Below are 22,723 nucleotides of genomic sequence, written 5' to 3'. Positions count from 1 at the left end.
TTGAATTTGGTGCCTTCTAGACTGAGAAAAGACAGAAAATGTATTTTTGTCTCATGGGGATGAAAGACAACAATTCCCAGAATGCTTTGCTGCCCTGTGAGGCCATTCCCAAAGCCACTGCTTATTTATTATAAATAAATAAACTGATTCATGACCGTTTGAATCTTTATTTGATAAATAGAAAAGTTTTGCAACATTATAAATGTATTTACTGTCACTTTTGTGTGATTTTAATACGTCTTTGTTGATTTTTTTTCAGAATCTATCAATATATATATATGGTCTATTTAACATGTATCATTGTGTAACCATTGAATGGTAATAGTGTGGCACTTTTTGTAGTTGTAAACACGTGCTAAATGTAGTGCTGGAAAAATACAAACACAATACAAAGAGAGCAGTTTTATTGGTGGTTGAATATACAGGATGTTATTATAGGTGTAACAGGAAAAAAATTCCCAGGAGTCAGTAAACGTCAACATCTCAGACGCCACACAACACACACTGAAGAAAGCGTTTTTAGCTTTCTGTCTCCCATAGGTGATAAAAAACGTTCTGTAAAAAAAAAACCTGCACGCACACACGCTCGCTCACACACGCACGCTCGCACACGCTCTCACAGACACACGCTTCTCTGATGCCCAGAGATCACAGCATATTCAGTCCTTGTGTTTTTTTGCCTCAAAATTTTAGTTATTTTAGTGCACGACTCATTTGGTTTGAAAATATATTTCCTCGTAACTGCCCTCTACATGATGGGAGATTATACATCACAACTGTACATGTACATTTATACAGAACATAATATCATACACATCCCAAAAAAAACGAAATCACGTGCACAACTGCTCGCCGCCAGGCAACGCTTAGCCCCGCCCCTCTCTGTGACATCATAGTCTGCTCCGGCAAAATGCTCGGGTCATTTCTGGCCACAATAAATCAAGAAATAAAATGATAACTTATTTTGAATAAAGAAACAAAAAGCCTATTTTGGGGACCATTAGGGCAGTTTTTTGCATTTTGACACTATTTTCATGAAAAAAAATTAAGCATTTTCCCATAAGCATCATTCACACAAAAAAAGAGCAAAACAATTTGTTTTGTACATTTCTTATGTATTGAACTGAATGTAATGATTAAACTTGCATAAGTATTGCATAACATTGCAAAAAAAAAATGCGTTTTTCAATTTGTTCTGCTTGTGTTTGATGAATGTGATCTATCTTTCCCTTTAAAATTAAATTGCCATAAATTCTGTATTGAAATACTACCTTATAAATGCACTTTACCATTTGTTTTGGCATTTCTCATTGCTACTGAGAACTGGTAACGGGAAGAAATGTACATGACAAGAAAATAATGTCACAATGCAAATTGTAAACATAAGTTTGCTTTTTGTATTAAGGTAGGGATTGGAGAGGCTGTCAGCATTGTGACGGGGTTAACAGTTATAATGAAGGTTGCACATGGTCACACACAAAACAATATCGCAAGATGACGTGAAAAATGAGTCCAAACGTCCAGTTCGCCGTTTAATTTTCGAATGAATATATTCCACTTCTCCATTACTCGCCGCGTCTGTCAGATCGGTGAATATTCCTTAAAAAACGGTTATAAGATTGCACACACGTCTGCCCGTCTCCCAATCACATGACTGAAGGTCGACCCAGCGGTTGACTGACCTTTGGAAGGCCAAACGGTACGTCCGAATGGGACAAACAAACATGAACTCACTCCATCAGGCACAGTGTATTAAAATCAAATGAACCAAGCCCTCTTAGAGTGTGTCTTTCTGTACACCCACACATCAATCACAGCGTTCGGGTCCTCTTGAGCCCTCTGTGCGCGTGCGAGTGCGTATCGTATATTTGTATATTGATACTGAATTAGGATTCCCCTCTTGAGTTTTTAAAGAGAAAAATACTGCCAATGTCTCTTCTAGGTTTATAGGTGCAAATTGGAGCTTGCGTGTCTCGGTTCAGCCCAATTAATCTCCAGAACCGGATGAGGAACTCTAGCGCGGGTTCCCGAGGTTCTGCAGGAGGTTCAGGTCTCACCGTATATAGTCTCTGAGCTTCTCGGTCTCAGGCTCTAGGTCTTCTCCTCTCGCTCCGTCCTGCGCCGCGAGATGTTTCGTGGTTTGATCTTGAGCGAGAGTTCCCATAGCGCCTCCTCCGCCAGGTGATCGCTGAAGTCGTTGAAGAACGAGACGATGTCTTCGTTCCGTTTCAGTTCGTAGTGTCTACAAAGACAGTTGTGTAATAATAATTAATTAATTAACTATCTTTTTAAACAGTTCCTGGTGAAATCAGCAACTGATATATGAAATGTTTAGTACATTAATATATTATTAATATAATTAGTAAATAAAAATCACATGTTAAAATTAAAACTTTTCATGTCTTTTCATAATTATAACTTGAATGTCCTAATTTACATAATCATTTTTTTAACTTATTTCATAATTATGAGTGTCATTGCTGTTTGTCATAATTTTGAGTTATCTCATAATGACAGTTATAATCATGACAAAAAAAGGAAAAAGTCCAAATTATGACAAAAATGTCCAGTTAAATCAAAATTATGAGTTTTTTGTCAATTTCAACTTTTATCTCAATGGTTTAACTATTTTATAATTTCAAACATTATGACTTTTAATGCCTGTCATTTGATTTGGCCATTTTTATGTTATAATTATGACAACTGTTTTTTTGTCATCATTTTTTATTTCTATCTCATACTGCTGACAAGACAAAATTATGTCAAAAAATAGCAATTTAAAATTATGAGACCTTTTTGTCAATATTTTTATTATTATTTAATGACTTGGTTATAATCATGACAAAAATTATCACAGTTATAATTGAGACAAGCCTAAATGATGACGAAAAAACATACTTTTTATGTCAAAATTAAGTTGTCATAACTTCGACTTTTTAAAAATTTTTAAAAAATAAATAAATTTCAACTTATCTCAATGAGTTACTATCTTTTGATATGAGTAAATAACTCATTTTTTGATATGAGTTACTAGCTATAATTTTTTTGGTGAACTTTTTGTATCATAATAATGATCTTTTATGTCCGTCATTTGGATTTGGCCATTTTCATGTTATAATTATGACAATTGTTTTTGTCATAATTTAGTATTTCTCATCTCAATGACAGTTATAATCACAGCAAGTCAAAATGATGACAAAAAACTACAATGGGGTGTCAGAACTACTGCCATTTAATGGTTTTGGTTACCATTACCATAAATCTCAATGACGTCTTATTTCAACTTTTTATATCTAATAATTATTTATTAGATAATAATTATTACTGTCATAATTAAGGTTGTCATAAATGTTTAATCAGCTTTGACTCTATAATTATATAACAAATAATCATTTTACATTGTGTCAATTATGACTTTTAACAAACGAGGTAACACTATTTTAAGGTGACGTAGTTCTACATGTACTTACTATAGTAATTACAAGTCACTCACCCTAAACCCTAATGTAACTCTATAGTAAGTACATGTAGTTCATTAATATTACGCAGTACTTATTTGAGTGAGTACAAAGCAAATACGTCAGCTTAAAATAAAGTGTAACCAAACATGTTTTTTTCTTCTGTGGCAAACACAGGCTTCCGTATGTGACAGAATGAGCGATGTTTGATTTGACCACAGTCTTTCATGCCTCATTGCTTTATTAAGTCTGCAGCTTGAATCAAGCGTCGGCCAGCGCATTACTCACACTTGCTGGAAGCGTCTCATGCTGTCCAGAATGTTGAACTGCTGCCACCGCTTGGAGAAATTCACTTTCCCTTCAATAAAATCCGGGTTTCCGAGGTGAACAAACGTCAGGTCCTGTAGGATCAAACCCCTGCCAGGACACAAAAAAACATTATTAGTAAAACTACGACATCCTTCAATGTGAACATCTAAAACTACAACTCTCACACAACACAAACACCCAGATTATTATAGTTTTCCATACTTTTGCATTTAAAGCTACACTGTGTAACTTTTTTAGTTTATTCTTAGATAAAAACACTTAGTTCTTCCAAAAAATATATGTGCTCATTAATGTATATTTACTTCTTTCAAGTAATAAAGTATTCTCGTAAGTTAATAATATGCCATTGAAAATACATACGGGTGAGGGGTTCGAATGCTGGTCGCCATGTTGCCCCTCCATCTTGAAATTACATGAGCCAAAGAGGGACATACCCGTAAATTCAAGCTTCGCTTATTAACACTCGATGGCACTCATTGACGGGGTCGAACTGGAAGTCATGTTAATCTTGGACTAAATCGGCCACCGTAGGAGTTAAAACGAAATCAGAATTGAGAGGAACAGAAACTAATATTCACTGGATGGTCATATACCTTTACACCGCTAGATGGGGAAAATATCACACAGTGTAGCTTTAAATACTACTATTTTTTTACTTGCTTGTAATATTTTAGTTTTAGGAATGAAATTACGGTTTACTTTTATTTAAGAATTTTGTTGATGAAATTCAGCAGATGCAAAGAAAATGTTTAGCTACAAAATAATTTAAATAAACTGAAATCAAGTTGGAAAAAAATATTAAATGGAAAACAAACTTAACCATAAATCATACATTTTGTCTCAGAAACTAACGGAAATAAATAGGTTTAATTTGAAAAACTAAAATGAATAAAACTTAAAAAATAGATGAAAGCTAAACTAATAAAATGACAAAAGTACAGAAACTTAAATTGAAAACTGATCATGTAATAATTAGGGGTGACCCCGAATAGTCGAAGATTCGATGCATCGATATGCGGAGCCTGATTCGACCACCGATCTCACGGTCGAATCTTCGCGGGTGTTATGAAACGAGGATCATACCATTTTGGCAATATGGGAGTGCTCAATATTTTAAAGACGTGTCGCGGCACTGAGCTGAGCATCGGTGTGCGACCCCTTTAAGGGCGCTGAGCTTCGCACCGCGCCTTTAAAATTAGAACACGTTCAATGAGTGTACACACACCGGCGGCAGCATTCAGCGCCTGTCCGCGGCCACTCAGGAAGTTGTTTAAAATCCTGCTGCACCACAGAGCGCTTTCGTGCAGCTCATCTGTTAGTCAATTCAAAATTGAGCTCGCGTGTATATAATGTGCGCGTCAGGTGTCGGTGTGAGTGAGATCCTGAGGCGCGCGGGGCTGAGCTTTGCGTACGTCTTCACCCGCTTTAGGCACAATCGGCTTCAGAACGTGCATGTAAACGCACTCAAAGTGTTCTTTTCCTCTCTAGGCAGGTATATTTTTAGGTTTATTTATCAAAATGTTCTTTTATATATTTGTGTGATGTTCTGTATTTCGATCGCGGCTTTAGCATGTTATGAGAAAACGGTTTATTAATGTTTATCCACCACATTACCTTTTAGGCTATTTAAACCTAAATAAGAAAGCCATTGTCAGTTCGTCTGTCAGTTGGCAGTTTTGGTCGCTTTATTAAAAGTTGTTGCTGTGTGCAGTGTGTAAAGAAAAATAAAAATAGTTTTACCCTTCTGCTGACAGTGTCGTGCCCCTCCCAACCCATTCACACACACATGATTCGACTATCAGTCGACCATAGAGAGATTCGACAATTCTGATTCGAATGTCTAAATCCTTAGTCGAGGACAGCCAATTTATAATAGTGTATATATAATAATGCTAAGATAACACAGGTGCAGGTCAGAACTGAATGTCATGAACCTCACACACTTTGACTCGAAGTTTAACTCTCAAAAGTTGCAGCACGGGCAGATTACTAATGCCAGACAGTGTTGAAAGGACAGATTTTAATGAGCATCAAATGATTTATTCATTTCATTTCAGTTCCTTTTCCAACTCTTTGTTTTTATTTTAGAAGAGTTTAGGTTTGCTTCAGACACAAACTCACAGGTAGGGAATACATGGAGGCTCGACTTCGGCTAGAGCCGCTCTGTACGCTCGGAAAGACGACGAACTGTCTATCAAAGTGCAGTACTCCTCCAAGCCCTGGAAAAGGGAGACGGAGGTTAAAAAACATCTGCTTTTATTGAATGATCTTTGATTGATGATGGAGGACGTGTAGACTTTAATCAGTTTGTGTGACCGACCTCAGACGTCTGCTTCTGCCATTCCAGCCGTCTGATTGGTGCAGAGTCCAGCGCCGATAGAATCGCCAAATAAGAGTTGAAGTTATTCAGTTTCCGCAAGTGCTACGGACCAGACGAAAACATTAAATCACTCACAAAATAGAGAAAGTGTGTGTGTGTGTGTGTGTGTGTGTTAGTTACTCTAGTCAACTGTAATTTACCTTCATGATTTTGATGAATTTGAGCAGCAGTTTCTCTCTGTCCTGAGCTTTCTCCTGCTGGATGATTATTGAGCGCACCCTAGTGGACAGGAGGAATTACACTTCAGTACACAAACAGTGTGAGTATGGGGAATGTGTAGGGCATGAGGGTGTAGTATACAGGGTGTGTGGGCAGTCCATATCCAGATTTAAAACTATCTACATGCAAGTGTGGTCCACACTGCCAGATACAGGAAGACCAAAATCTGAACATGTAGAATTTACATCCACAGTTTTGGCATTACGTTTAAGGGCTAAAACTGGAATTGTCCAAATTCAGTCATACATTTAAAATAAGTGCTCCTTATATCAGCCTGGGAACTTTTACACAAATTTGTTGGCAAATTGAGTGTAAATTCAGCCAATCAGAGTCGAGTATACTGTTTTGAGAAATCATTGCGATTTTTGTTTGCAATATGCATTAAGCCCTATAATATCAGTTTTAATTTCCCCCCAAATTCCATTTCTTTTTTGTTGTTGTTGTTTTAAAAAAAATCTGTTTACTGTTAAAATTAAAACATGGAAGCAATTAGTGTGCATACTTCAAATCTGATTAATAAACAGAGTTAAATTGAAATATAAAAAAGTTATAAAAATGGCAAAAGCATAAAAGAAAATTGCTAAAGCTAAAATTAAAAATATGAAATTAAAATCTTATTCAAAATACTATAATTGTATAAAAGAAAATTCAGTTTACTGTTAAAATTAAAATGTAGTAAAAGTAAAAATGTGCAGACTTCATATTTTATAAATAAATAGAAAATAAAAATAATAAAAATAACAAAAGCTCAAAACAAAAAGATGAAAAAGCTTATTCAAAAAACTGATAAACAAGAATAAAAAAAAAAAAAAAAATATATATATATATATATATATATATATATATATATATATATATATATATATATAAAAGATTTTTATTTTTTACAATTCCATTTACTGTTAAAATTGAAAACAGAAGTAAAAGTGTGCAGACTTCATATTTGAACAACAGTCTTTTGCACTTTAATTTGATTTACTTTTGATTTATTCATCCAAAATGACCCAATTCTGTGACATTCTCTGTCAAACTGACTGGATTCCACGCCATGGCAGAAATCCCCGGGCCCTGGATGCTCATACAGGAACATATGTTGCAGAGGGTGTAGTGGGCATCAGTAAATACGTACCAGTAGCTCATGTTGTTAAAGTGCTCTGTAAACTGGGTCAGATTTGGACTTTTCTCTTCGTTCTGTTCCTTTGCCCAAAGCAGCACCTCAGGAATCTGAGGACAGAGATGACAACAGGATATTGGGCATCACTTTTACATGTTTTCCCCAAGCGGCAACCTCCCCTGCGATCTCTCTTGAAGCCAATACGGTAGTAATGTAAACTGCAATTCCTCAAGGCTCCAGAAGGGAGCAGAATCTCATTGAGCCCCATGTTAAAATTCCCAACTTTACAGCAGAATAAAATATGTTTATGGCCTGGTACACACAAGGTTTTGGTCTTTACGGCTAATTTTGCCCTTCATGACAACTGTGAGGGGGGTGATTTTTTTTATAACTCATTTGTTTACATTTTAGAAAGCCTTAAAGGTCCCGTTCTTCGCGATTCCATCTTTCAAACTTTAGTTAGTGTGTAATGTTGCTGTTAGAGCATAAATATTACCTGTAAAATTATAAAGCTCAAAGTTCAATGCCAAGCGAGATATTTTATTTAACAGAAGTTCTCTTTCAAAGCCTACAGCGAGCGGCCGGTTTGGACTACACCACTGCACTTCCTTCAGGAATGACGTCACTAGAGCCGTTTGTTGACGAACCCTCCGCCCACAAGAACACGCAAAATAGGGGGCGTGGTCTCGTTGCTCCCCCACGTGGAGAAGAGCGCGCATTCAGCGCTTGCATCTCCCCGTTATAGTAAGAGGCGGGACCTTTCCGGGCAAAGTGCGCTAAGCTGCTGTCCAATCACAACACGGGAAGCGCTGGCCCAATCAGAACTCGTTACGTGTTTCTGAAGGAGGGACTTCATAGAACAAGGAAATCATCAGGCCGTTTGTAGGACAGAGGAAACAGCGCTGTACAGATAAGTAAATTGTGTGAAAAATACTGTTTTTACACGCGAAACATGAACTCATGTTATATTGCACACTGTAAACATAATCAAAGCTTCGAAAACACGCGAAAAACTGGACCTTTAAAGTTCTGCAGAATTAAGGGCGTGGCCACTTTGAGTGACAGGTGGATAGCCATTTATCCGCCGTCTATAGTCATTGTCACCTAAGCTCCGCCATTTAGGTCACATAAGCTTCCCTTTTTCTTGTATCTGGGAGTGACGCGTGATGACAAGATGGCAGCGCCCAGCTCGCCCCTACTTTAATCTTCAGAACTGCTTATGGGAATCCTATGGGTGACGTCACGGACACTACGTCCATATTTTTTTTTACAGTCTATGGTTTTTCCATTACATCATCACTTAAAACAGTCTGTGTGTTACCTCGATCTTGTAGAAAAGTTCTGCGTCCAGCAACGTCAGCTGATCGGCAATCTCATGACTGCGGAAATCATGCAGCGTGCCGGGCCTTTGGAGAAAGAGCCAGTTAAACACAAAACGAGCTCGCAAAGACGAGAAGAGTCCCGATGACTCCTGAACTTTGACCTTTACCTGGCAGAGACGCCCCGTGCGGCGAGAGGCTTGAGCGTGTGCATGTGCCGCAGGAGCCTCTTCTGCTCCACTTTATCCAGGATGTTCTTCCGCAGGACCCTGGCCAGACTCAGTTCCCCGTTACAGACCAGCCGGAACACCAGATCCATCAACTGCCTCAGGATGTCCTCCGTCAGCTCCACCAGACTGACACACGGAGATCAGAATCACTCACACATTCACTGCCATTCAAAATAATCTACACCTTTATTCAGCATGGACAGAGTGAAATTAATAAATGCTGTTCTATTCATTTCTATTCATGGTTTCCACCAAAATATGAAGTGTTTTCAACATTGATAATAATCAGAAATGTTTCTTGAGCAGCAAATCATGCTATCAGAATGATTTCTGAAGGATCATGGGACACTGAAGACTGGAGTAATGATGCTGAAAACTCAGCTTTGACCACAGGAATAAATTACATTTTAACTTTCAAATAGAAAACAGTTACTTACATTTATAATCATATTTCACAATATTGCTTTTCTTACTGTGCTTTTGATCAAATAAATGCAGACTTGGTGATCAGAAGATACTTTAAATTTATATTAAATTGCAAAATATAAACAGCTACTAAATTTGAAAAAGCCTTATTTTACTTATAATTTCGCAAGACACAAATGCAGCGTTATTGCATTAATGATTAATGTCTCAATAAAACCATTAATCGTTTGATCCAGTCTTTTGATCTACTTCCTTGAATAAATCATCTGAACGAATCGAGTTGCTAAAAGAAACATTTCTTATGATCATCTTTCTTGTGCTGTGCAATGTTTCTGTAAAAATCGTGATGCATTTCTCTCAGGATTCTGAAAGTCTGCAGCTGTGTTTGTGGCAGATGTAATACTGTTTTGACAAAAAAAAAAATGGTATAATAAACAGTGCTGTCAAAATTTAACGCATTAAAATATTGAACACAATTAACACAGCATCAGTTTGTTCCTGTCATCATTTGGCTAGCAATACATTATTGATCACGCTCTTATTCAAGCAAATGCTTTTAAACCATTCACACGCAACAAGACACAAAAGAGAACGCAGCGCGGTACTAGCGCACATCTGTGAATCTCCTGTCTGTGACACACACACACACACACACACACACACACACACACACACACACACACACACACACACACACACACACACACACACACACACACACACACACACACACACACACACACACACACACACACACACACACACACACACACACACAAACAAACAAACAGACAGACACACAAACACACAAACACACAGACAGACAGACAGACAGACAGACAGACAGACAGACAGACAGACACACACACAGACAGACACACACACATCTGGTGCGCTATCTTTCTGGGGACTCACCATAGGCGTAATGGTTTTTATGCTGTACAAACCGTATATTCTGTCCCTCTTACACAGCCCCTGCCCCTAAACCTACCCATCACAGGAAACCTTCTGCATTTTTACATTTTCAAAATGATTCATTCTGTTTGATTTAAAAGCTTTTGTACCCATGGGGACCTCAATTTAGGTCCCACAGTGACACAAGTCCCAATGAGTCTGTGTGCATTCAGGTTAAAGTCCCCACCAGGCTAGAAAAACATGTACACACACACACATGGACAGAAAGCTGCTTCAGACAGCGCTCTAACAGACAAAAACATGCCAAAATGCCCATTTCGTATCCTCGCAAGCACAGGTATAGAAGTTGAAGTCTTGAACGTAAAGAGTTGTGAGAAAATAGGACGCGTGTCAGATCCGGGTCATGTGCGTCAGGTTTTAAAGTGACTGCAGTCTAATAAACCCGCTACCGTCTACTACTAATACAAAAATTACATTTTAATGCTATTGACTGAATAACATTAGCAGCTTTAATAAGGATTAATCTGTATTTAATGTATAACGTATGCAGTGAAGACTGTGAAGTGTTTGATAACTATTCAATTTCTTTATAAGACCTACCTCAAAAAATCTTAATGCACTGTTTATAAGGTTATATTAGTCAAAAACAACCAAAACTATAACTTTTAGTGCATTTTAACAGGGCAAGTAAAAATCTGAAATGGGTTTGAGAAAATAATAATAATACTCAGTAGCAGTATTGGTGTAACGGTGAATTGTTTCATTAAAAGATGCCATTAAAGCTACACTATGTAGTTTTTCTGTCCGCTAGAGGGCGCCTATTCAAAGCAAAGGCGTAGTTTGATGAAGTTTAAGCTCAGAATCTTGGGACCTTTGGTCTTCACCTCACAAACGGTGGGAAAGAATCGGGATAGGACTCATGTTGATGGAAGCGGTTTTTACCGTTACTGTAGTGTGAAGCAGAGCAGGACCGAGTGTTGAGGAGCTGAGCACGGCCGCTGGAGCGAATGTTACATGGCTCGCAAGCAGCGGGACTTTAACTATGACAGGACGGGACACAGCAACAGATGCCATTTCCCCTTTTCCGGTCATGAGTATGAGGTAATGCAGCTCTGTTTATCATATTAGATACATTTGAGTGCGTTTAAAATGATGTTATGACATTACTCTGAGCGTTCGCTCAGCGGCTGCTGTGACATGTTCACACTGCTAAGAGTAAAACGCTTCTGGAGAATAAAACTGAGGGTAACGCAGATATGACGCGATTGACAGGCGACTCACTCAGACGCTGTGCTGACACGTCCCGGCTCCTTGGTTAAAATTTTCTCAATTTACAAATAGTTGGAAACATTTGGGATATTGTAAGTACTCAACTGAACAAAATATATAACACCGGCCTAGTGGTTTTTGGATATTTTACTGCAAAAATACTACATAGTGCACCTTTAAACAAATATTTATATAGGGTACTGTCTTTATGTTGTTTCATTCATTTGGAGATTACAAATGAAATTATTACAATATAAAATATTAAAAACTTTAGGTTTTATTAAAATGCGATAAATTACAGAGAAATTTGCAATGAATTAGTTTTATTTTATTTTATTAATTGATTGACAGCACTAATACAATAAAAAGCTTATATTCCTCTTAAATTGCGTCATCCTTTAGTTAGTAGTGTGCAGCTTGATAATAAGTCGTTTTTATCCATGTTTAAAAGCATGCATTTACTCACCAGAGTTCATCCACGACTCTCACCAGCACGAAGAACGTGTTTTTACTGACACGCTTCTTAAAGGTGTCTGGACTGTGACAGAAGCGTGTGTATGTGCAGCGGAGTTAAGAAACACACACACACAAATGCAGATTTACTGCTACAAACAGATTAAAACAGATTGAAAGGATATCTGTAGTGTAGTTTTTTAATGAGGTCTTCGGGCGATATGAAGGTCCTGTAGGTGGTGAGGAAAGCCTCACAGTACAACACCAAATCTACAACACAGAGGAATATAATCAAAATACACTGAAACCTGCATCACACACAGGTACTGCAGGGAGAAATCAATCTAAGACATGCTCAAGGCAAACTGGAAAAAGGACCACCACATATATACACACACACAAATCTTCATATGAAGGAAGGATGCGAGTTACCTTTGCGGTCTGTTTCTGTAGCGTGAACTAACAGTATATCACCAGAACCGGCTCTCACATCAGGACCATCATCATTCTGTGATTTGAGAGAGAGAGAGAGTGAGAGAGTGAGAGAGTGAGAGAGTGAGAGAGAGAGAGAGAGAGAGAGAGAGAGAGAGAGAGAGAGAGAGAGAGAGAGAGAGAGAGAATTATTACTGCAGCTCACTGAAGTCGAGCTCAGTTTGGCTCCGGCTGCCCATCGCAGCACTGCACCAGCTGACAGAATGAGTGTGAGTGTGTGTGTGTGTGTGTGTGTGTGTGTGTGTGTGTTGTGTGTGAGAACCAACCACAACAGAATTATTCTCTAAACTGAAGGCAATACACTCCTTGTCAAAAACACATGAAATACATGCATGCAAAAGATTGCCAGCTAGTTTAATGTCTCTCATATCGCTTGGATTCCACTTTCTTTACCTATGATAAAACATATTTTTAACTCAAATCAATATTTCATGTCTACATATATATGAAAAGTACCTGTTCATTTTTTATTTTATTTTTTAAGTCTGAGTCATTGAATCATTCCTTAAAATACTTTTTAAAATTATTTAATTTAAATGAATTATATGTTTTTAAATACACTACAGCATTTAATATTTAGTGTTATGTGTTACATTTTATTAATATATTATTCTGTTTAGTTGTCTGTTAAGAATTGTGGGAGAATCGTGATCTCTATTTGAAAAAAAAAAAATCTATTTGTACTTTTACAGTTTTATCATCTGTAAAGTAACTACTAATTCATTGCTAAAATATTTTTCAGGGTATCCTTCCTTTTTACATTAATTTCCATGACTTATAACGCATTAATGTTTAAACTGAAGTAATAAATAATAAAACAAACCAAAAATTTAAAAAATCTATATGTGTATATATATGTAAATAATTATTAAACGTATTATTATTAAATATATATTCGTTATAAGAACGTCTATGACTTCAGATTTGATTAATTTGGATTAATTTTAAGATTTGATTTACATTTCCCAGCCTGATTTTTTCTTTAAATATGGACATTTTGAAGATTATGAACATGGTACACAATATTTATTAAATGCATAAATAAAGGCACAACTAAATAAATGTATAAATATATGGAAGAAAATTGAATAATAAATGCATAAATAAATGCAAAAATGCCTAAATAAATAAATCCTAATATTTCCAGGTTTTCATTTATCCTGGCTTTTGTTTTAAGATGATTATTAAATCTTTTGTACAGTCCATGAACACATTATGTAATTTAAAGAGCATTATTACCTCTGCTTTGAGCGTGATTCGGTTCATAATGTCATTATGGTCAATGAGGGATAATTCATCAACTTCATCTGTGTGACCATGACTGGGTTCTTTCGGCCTGTGAGCGAGAGGAAACATCACACAAATATTTACACACCTCTGACCTGCCCAAAATACAACACACAAGCACAAAGACTTGAGTTCATACCTGTCCTTAGACAACGCTTCCTTGCTATTGGACGTGGGTATGTGAGGGGTGTGGTCTTGAGGCCCATCATCACAGGAAGAGGTGTCCTGAAGAATTAAATAATAGTAAGTATAAATACACTCCAAACACGCGCACGCACGCAAGCACGCACACACGCACACACACGCCTTAACACAATGAGACACGTGGATACTTACAGTGTGGTGTGTGTTGTCTCCGTTAGCCTGTGTGGACGAGTACAGGTTGACATACTCTCCCTCACCACCTTCATCAACACTTTCACTCTATAAAAAAATAAAAATAACAGAGACAAACGTCACAACTTGGTCAGGCAGGCATCGAATATTCACCATCATATTGTTCAAGCGCCTCACGGTTTGTCTCACGACATACAGTAATAATGTGATCCTGTGCAAAATGCCACTAAATACACCAAAGAAATAAACAAGAGTTTACATTTTCTTTCAAAAATTGAGTTTCGGGTGTATGCTTACGATATTCTGGAGTCAGGACCAGGATTATTATTGTTAACTTATTTTTATTTTTTTTAAAGAAAAAGAAAAAAAGTATTCTACATTATAATGGAAAACTTTTTTAGCCGTTCATTTACACAACACCCTATTAGGGGATAGAAATGGGGATCGTTTTGACGTCGTCGTCTATACCAGGGATTTTCAAACTTTATAATGCCAAAGACACCACAATTATGATAAACCTTTTATGGGGGCCTCCCTTCCTAAAACCCATCTGTATATTTTTATGTATATGAAAAAAACACACACATCAAAACCGTTAGATACAATAGTAAGTGCAGGGCTTGACATTAAGCATGTTCATGTGCTTGTCCGAGTAAAACATTTGCTTGTCCGGAAAAAAGTTGAATATTTTTTGAATTGTGTGAGTGTGTTGTAACTACAATTTTCTTCTGAAGCAATATTTTCACCAGTGTTCAATCAGCTTTGACATATTTAAATCTGCATATTTGTGAATTTTTATTTTTTTATTGAATCATTTCATATTTGTGATATTTTTACCTTTTATAAAGGGCATTTCCCCCATAATCTTATCAAATATAGGCTATGCTTCAGGTTTAATTTTATATTGTTAAATTTGATCAATACATTAAATTAAATTAAGACACTATAAGGGCTGTTAACAATAAAATTAAATGATTTACACTGAAAATTACAACTGCATTAAATAATGTTTTGAAATTTGTAGTTTTGAATAGACAAAAAAGAAATGTTGTAAAGTGTGTTTAAACATGAAACTAAACCTCCAGTAGGTGGCAGCAGGTGGCCGTCTTAATGAGTGAGTCACTCATTCATTCAAACACTGAATCGTTCAGTAACACACTTGTTGCTGTGAGACGCGTTACGGTTCTGCTGTGTGTGAACGCTTTTTTGCTGCTGAAATCGAACAAAAGCACTCAATATAGCATCTAAAATGTAAGTGACTTTAAGTGAATGTAAATGTAAGTGAATGTTAATTCATTGTTTATGAAACTGTCATATGAAATCAGTGTCATTTTTAGTCGTGATGGTATTCAGGAAACCTAAACGCTCAAGTGTTGTAATTTCTCCTCCGGAGGCTGCACGAGCGTCAACAGCGCGACCTTGTTATCGTCAGTTCATCATATTTTATCCACCACTATCGATCGCCACTTACACTAAATGAATGCACAATCATTCTTGCATTTTGGTGATTCGCTTGCTATTTTTTGTTTTAATCCGGCTCTTGTCCGTCGGGCAAGTAAAATTCTCTTTCACTTGTCCCTTCAAAAAATCCACTTGTCCCGGACAAGCGTTAATGTTGAGCTCTGAAGTGTGACATAAGCACAACATATTGTTTGGCTATACTTGATGTTGGATGTATAAACCTGAAGAAGAACATTTTCAATTAAATATTATTTGTATAAGCAACGTTCACAATAAATGTATGTAAGCAGCTTGAGTATTAAATTAAAATAAAATACTGCCTTACAACCCCAGTGAGCGAAATAAAGGAGACTATGGTGAGAAAAAACTCACGCAAGATACAAAGCAAACAAATACAATTCTGGAAAAAAATGTATACGGCAAGAGAGGGAGAAAAACATTTACAAATGAAAATGTTTGGTAGACTTTATCCATTTTTGCTTTGTCTTTTTATTCTCTGAAATTTTCCAGGGACCCCCAGGGCTCCTCCAGACAGTTCTAAGGGGTCCCCGGAAAATTTCAGTCCAGTTTGAAAACCCCTGGTCTACACGGATGTCGCCTATACAGAAAAACATTTCCATTTTTAGTCCATCAATGTTGCGCAAATGTACCCTAAAACCAAAACCATAAAACCACATTTAGATTACTTGGAATAAAATAAACATTACCTGATAAAAAAATAAATGGAAATAAAATATTTAAAAAAAACTTGCAGTTTAAGCTGAAGTTTGGTCTTTATGGAGCCTCTAAAGGGGCATGGCGATGGAAAAATATGAGACGGGAGGAAAAAATATGTTTCTATGCAGTTGCTTTTTTGCACAAAAGTTTTACCTTCCTCCAAGGAGCGTTGCTTTTGTGTTGTGTGTCAATTGACAATTTTCCCTCCCATCTCCCATTTTTTTCCATCACCGTGTCCCTTTAGAACTCCATAAAAACTAAATAAACTAAAAACTATATAGACATAAAATCAAAAACTAATTACAGTTGTACTATGCAACTTTCATTCCCCCAGGGGTCGCCTATTCTAAACAAAGGCGTAGTTTGATGACGCAAATTATGAGCGCAGTCTCTTGGGACATGTGGTCTTCACCTCACAGCCGGTGGAAAATAGGACTCGGGCAGAAATCATGTTGATGGATGCGGTTATTAACGTTACTGTAGTGTGAAGCAGAGCAGGGCCGAGTGTTGTGGAGCTGAGCACGGCCGCTGGAACGATTGTTAAACATATACCTGCCTCACGAGCACCGGGACTTTTATTATGACGGGACGGGACACAGTCGCAGGGCGCCCGCACTGATCCGCTCTTCCGGTTATGATTATAAGGTAATCAGTGGTGGAATGTAACGAAGTACAAATACTTCGTTACTTTACTTAAGTACATTTTTCAGGTATCTGTACTTTACTTAAGTAGAATCAATAGTGCATACTTTTTACTTTTACTTCGTTACATTTTGCAGCAAATATTTTACTTTCTACTCCACTACATTTCTACAACGTTTCGTTCCATTTTCTGATCAGTTTCAGGGCTCGAGATTAAGGTTTGTTTGGATAATTAATGGATAATACCGGTAATAGGCTAATGTATGAACTGATGGGCTGTTGACAATCACGCAGCCTCTCGAGGAGAAATGGAAACAAACCAACGACGCTCGTACAGATAAACTCAGTAACATACTGCAGTAAATATTCAAAATGTGAAGGTTTTTATATTTTATAACGTATAATACAGTTAAAAACATCACATGACACGACCACAAGTGCTGTTTTCCTGATTACCATCACGACTGAAAATGTGACACTGATTTCATGACAGTTCCATAAACAATTAATTAAAACTTGTCACTTACATTTTAGATGCAATATAAACTGCTTTTGTTCTATTACAGCAGCGAAAATATTTCTAAGATCAGATCATATTTCCACATCAGAACCACAACGCATCTCACAGCAATAGTGTGTCGAAATGAATGATTCAGCATTTGAATGAATCGGTTGAATCAAAGATTCAATGACCTGTTCGTAAACGACTGCCTCATTCATGAACGAATCAGCCGTTTGAACGAACCGACTCAATGACTCACTCATTAAGACCTGCCGCCACCTACTGGTAGTTTAGTTTAATGTTTAAACATTCTTTCCAACGTTTCTTATTGTATTAAAAATATAGTAAAAACAATCTCATAACATTATTTACTGCAGTTGTAATTTGTCAGTGTAAATTATTTAATTTAACAACCATATAGTGTTATTCTAATTTAATTTATTGATCAAATTTAAGAATATAAAAGGAAAGCTGAAGCATATCCTATATTTAAGATTAATCCTCATAAATATGAAGATTTAAATACATCAAAGCTGATGAAAATATTACTTCTGAATATTGATATTTAACTCTGCAGATCACCCTGATATTGTGAGTCAGAATGTAAACTGGGCTACAGATGATACACACAATTAGCCTACATCAATCCAAAACTAATTTAATTAAAACGCCACAACATATACTGTTTTCTTCTTTTTAATTATTAGATTATAGACATTAAGAGAATAAATTGTTATACAAGTACTTTTACTTAAGTAGGATTGTCGTTGTAGTACTTCTACTGAAGTAAATATGGCTCTGGTTATTTGTACTTTTACTTAAGTACTGAGATTCAGTACTTCCACCACCACTAGGTACTCAACTAGTGGCCTAGTGGTTTTTGGATATTTTACTGCAAAAATACTACATAGTGCACCTTTAAATAAAACTATAAATTAGTAAAAAAAATACAACAAAATGACTAAAATCAGGTGAAAACAGAAAAAATGAATTAGAATCTAATTCAAAATATTATCAAAAACTATAATTGAATATAAATATCAAAATAATGCTGCCTGGGACCCCATTTTATTGTCCCACGTGTGAATATTGTCCAAACTGGTTGAAAAAGCAACAGCACATCTTTTCCACTCAGAAAACTCAAGACTTTTCACTGAAAACAGAAGTTATGACACAGAAATGACCATTATAATATACTGCTGAAAATAAAAACAAAACATCATAAAAACTGACATTATAAATGTTATATATATATATATATATATATATATATATATATATATATATATATATATATATATATATATATATATATATATATATATATATATATATATATATTACCACTAGATGGCATTGATGCACACACATTCACAATATCTTCTTAATAAGCATTCTTGCATTCTTGCATGATGCTTTTTGTTTTTTTTGTCTTTTGTTTTTTTTTTTACAAAAAACTGCACAATGCGACAATTCACAATACATTTCAGGAAAATCTGAGATAAATTATAAAAGACAATAATACTCAGTTTTCATGTGCGTTTCTAAAATATCTATGCTTTTCAGACACCTCTTTTTGGGGACGTCTTTAGTGGAAAAAATAGTTAGACTTTGCTAGACTTTTATTTTTAAAAATAGACTTTAAAGTACACCTTCATGCATTCATATTTTACGTTACAATGCATTATATCTTTAAAGTTAAGATGCAGAATAATATTTGTTGATTCTTTGTTAAGCCAGTTATGTTTTTTGATGCATTGAACTTTCTAAAGGTGTAACAACGGATAGACAAATACATATTCATGAGATCATACAGTGCAGTATAAGGTGCATTACAAGGCATTATGAATGCATTAAAAATACTTCTTTATTATACATAAAGGTTTTGTGTAAAGAGTTCCCAAAATGGTTATTATTCCAATAACTACTGAAATGTGTGTGTGTGTGCGTTCTTGAGTGTGTGTTTACCGCAGATGTAAGAAGTGAGTCAGAAAGAGAAGACTCAGAAGGAAGACAGACGGCCAGAGAGACCAGAGAGCTGGTCAAGGACCCGTTAGAGACACCACCGCCGCCATCTAGAGCTCTGCCGGCATTGGTCATGCCAACCGGGTCGGAACTCTGCGACTGGTTGAAAACACAACAAGAGAAAAGAAATGGTAGAGGAAAGATGGAATCAGAGGAAGTATTCGGAATGAATCTGAAAAGAAGGGAAAAGACTGGAGAACGGAGAGGGAAATATGTTCAATTGTGTGTGAAATAGCAGGACAGCCAGATTAAAGAGAGAACAAACTCAAATCAGGCAACACTACGCTGGACAAGTCAAATCCTGGCTGAACTTCCGGATTAAAACACCTGCAGGGACTCGCCCGGAACACCAGCAACAACATTCCAACTTATCCCATCACACACACACACACACAGCTCAACAAACATGGTCCAACATGTTTTCCTGAGAGATCGGGAAGAGCTTCCCCCATTCTATTCCATCTGTGACATTCTGGAATGTAAGCATTCCACAGAGACTCAGAGAAGGGAGTGAGGATAGAAGAGGAGGAAAAGGGATGGAAAGAGAAAAAAAAGACATCCATATGGAGCCTCGCAAACTTACACACACACAGGTCACTTACTGACCGAGATGGTCAGTGTATCCTTGGGCGCACACGCACACGCACACGCACACGCACACACACACACACACACACACACACACACACACACACACACACACACACACACACACACACACACACACAATATTGCTTGCTTCTTCTCTGACCTTTAAGGCCAGGGGTCAAGAGCACAGAACATTCCAGAACAATTCCCAGATTCCGTTACCATGACAAACCAGCTTCTAAAACTCGTCACCAGGGAGAAACTCCTAATAACAGCTCGCTGATCTCAGGAATAACAGTGTTATTCTAGTATTATTTACAGTATTTATTAATATTTTCATTTTATTTTTAAATTTTAAGTTGTAGTTACTTTGTATGCTTTTGTATTTTTTTCTTTAAATAATGCTAATTAGCTTTAATTTATATTTATTTCAGACTTAGTAACTTTAGTATTAACTTCAACTTTCATTTAATTTGTTGCCATGGTAACATTTCTAATTTCCATTTAAGTTTTTCAATCTAATATTTTATTTTAGCGTTATTTCAATTTAAAAAAAAAAAGTTTTAGTTAACAATACTAGTAATAACAGACTCTCTGATGCCTAAGAGAGATTTCATTATAGTATTTGTAATGCTATTAATATTATAATATATATATATATATATATATATATATATATATATATATATATATATATATAGAGAGAGAGAGAGAGAGAGAGAGAGAGAGAGAAAGAGAGAGAGAGAGAGAGAAAGAGAGAGAGAGAGAGAGAGAGAAAATAAAAAATACACATGTATTGTGAAGTCTGATGTTTGAGGAAATATAAGAGGTCTCTAACTTTGTCAATTCTTACTGAAATGTGTCCTATGGTGTGACATATGAAAGAAAGAAAACGGGCGTTGCAGCAAAGGACAACGGAAATCAACACTTTTATAGTGGTTCAAAAACATCATAATATTGTGCAGATATTGCGCCTTGTGCAGATGGGCTTCACAGTAACACGAGCTCTAATGGGGTCCTTCAACTCATTAAACAACCAATTCAACTGCAATCGCCTGATTTAAAATCAGGATATGATGTCACACCGGAGGACATGGCTCTCAGTGACAAAAGTGTATCAAGTTCCTACACTTTAAAAAATATATGGATGATAATAATGATAGTCATTTACTAAAATTATGGCTGAGGTATTTATTAACATTTGTATGCTTTTCTTTTTATATTTAATTTTTAAAAGTTGTAATTTATTGAACCATGCTTGAGACAGACACACCATAGGACTCTCTTTCTCTCTCTCTCTCTCTCTCTCTCTCTCTCTCTCTCTCTCTCTCTCACACACACACACACACACACATGTTTGTTTTTGTGAATTGTGGGGACATTCCATAGGCGTAATGGGTTTTATACTGTACAAACCGTATTGTCTATCCCCTTACACTGCCCCTAAACCTAAACCTACCCATCACAGGAAACATTCTGCATTTTTACTTTTTCATAAAAAAACTCCTCCTGTGTGATTTATAAGCATTTTGAAAAGTGGGGACATGGGGTAATGTCCTGATATGTCACCATTTTCTGTAATACCTGTGTCATACACATGTTATTATACACATTTTTGTCCTGATATGTCACAAAAACAAGCACACACACACACACACACACACACACACACACACACACACACACACACACACACACACACACACACACACACACACACACGTTCAGTAATAACAGAAAAAATGTGATGCTAAAACCGTGTCATGTCTGGTCAGGACATCACTTACATTAGTGTTTTTCTTTTGGTGAAATCATCAACAATAGAATCTGAAATTCTAGACTAAATATCACAGCTCTTCATAAGCCATCATGAGACACAAAACATGCTGTAAGAGCTGGTCACTGCTGAAAATAAAAACAAAACATAAAAACTATGCAAACTATGACATTCTTAATGTTAAGTCTAATGAAAAACTTCTAGAGATGAAGAGATATTGCTAAATAATTCACTTTTTTGTGAACGAAACATGGGCCAAATGTATGCCAATCAAAAGATAGACTACACAAGCCACCTTTGATGCACTGAGCAGAATCTTCAAAAACAACTTTAAAAAGTGTTTAGTAAAGCACTAGAAGTTATTAGTGAAATAAAGCCAGAGTAATTCAATAATAATATATGCACGAGGCCCCTGTTTGCCCCTGATGTCTGTGCCCACCAGCAAACAGACCCAAAACTTAGTTTTAATGCTACATGAAGATTAATCAGCATTTTGATAAGCCATGGACTTAAACCTTAAACCCAGATAATCAGATAAATTAAGATTAGATAAGCTTTTAGACTTAAACTTTAATTCAGCTTCGGTTCCAAAAGTCACCCATTAAAACCCGAAAGGGCAAAGAGGACACACAAACGCCATAAATAATCTTTGAGTCACATCTGAACAGCGGTTTAATATCCACCCCAGGGAGACATGTGAAAAATGATGACAAAACCATATGATGAGCACGTGTGCTGAAACCACACACAGAATGACCAAACACACTGATCACAGATGATACC

At 36.3% G+C, this 22,723-nt stretch overlaps 1 protein-coding gene across 7 annotated transcripts in view; it reads right to left on the bottom strand.

Annotated features, from left to right (window-relative positions):
* Positions 1 to 387: 387 nt before the first annotated feature.
* The window catches only part of rapgef1b (Rap guanine nucleotide exchange factor (GEF) 1b), a 75,309-nt gene continuing 52,973 nt past the window's right edge, over positions 388 to 22,723 (bottom strand). For 3 of the 7 annotated variants that reach the window (XM_067422816.1, XM_067422815.1, XM_067422818.1), the window contains 15 exons: positions 19,519 to 19,674; positions 14,229 to 14,315; positions 14,032 to 14,117; positions 13,845 to 13,941; positions 12,546 to 12,621; positions 12,299 to 12,383; positions 12,127 to 12,219; positions 8,991 to 9,176; positions 8,823 to 8,907; positions 7,517 to 7,611; positions 6,309 to 6,387; positions 6,109 to 6,210; positions 5,910 to 6,007; positions 3,747 to 3,875; positions 388 to 2,242 (listed from right to left, as the gene is read on the bottom strand). In XM_067422816.1, coding sequence (XP_067278917.1) covers positions 2,092 to 2,242; positions 3,747 to 3,875; positions 5,910 to 6,007; positions 6,109 to 6,210; positions 6,309 to 6,387; positions 7,517 to 7,611; positions 8,823 to 8,907; positions 8,991 to 9,176; positions 12,127 to 12,219; positions 12,299 to 12,383; positions 12,546 to 12,621; positions 13,845 to 13,941; positions 14,032 to 14,117; positions 14,229 to 14,315; positions 19,519 to 19,674 — 1,605 coding nt within the window. In that variant the 3' untranslated portion in view covers positions 388 to 2,091. The remainder of the gene's footprint in view (positions 2,243 to 3,746; positions 3,876 to 5,909; positions 6,008 to 6,108; positions 6,211 to 6,308; positions 6,388 to 7,516; positions 7,612 to 8,822; positions 8,908 to 8,990; positions 9,177 to 12,126; positions 12,220 to 12,298; positions 12,384 to 12,545; positions 12,622 to 13,844; positions 13,942 to 14,031; positions 14,118 to 14,228; positions 14,316 to 19,518; positions 19,675 to 22,723) is intronic. The other 4 variants (XM_067422820.1, XM_067422821.1, XM_067422822.1 and 1 more) reach the window with 2 other exon arrangements.

Source organism: Pseudorasbora parva, chromosome 18 (assembly GCF_024679245.1).
Source record: "Pseudorasbora parva isolate DD20220531a chromosome 18, ASM2467924v1, whole genome shotgun sequence".
Classification (NCBI taxonomy): domain Eukaryota; kingdom Metazoa; phylum Chordata; class Actinopteri; order Cypriniformes; family Gobionidae; genus Pseudorasbora; species Pseudorasbora parva.
Note: the sequence above shows the minus strand (reverse complement) of the source record. Positions and strands in the feature narration are given on the sequence as shown.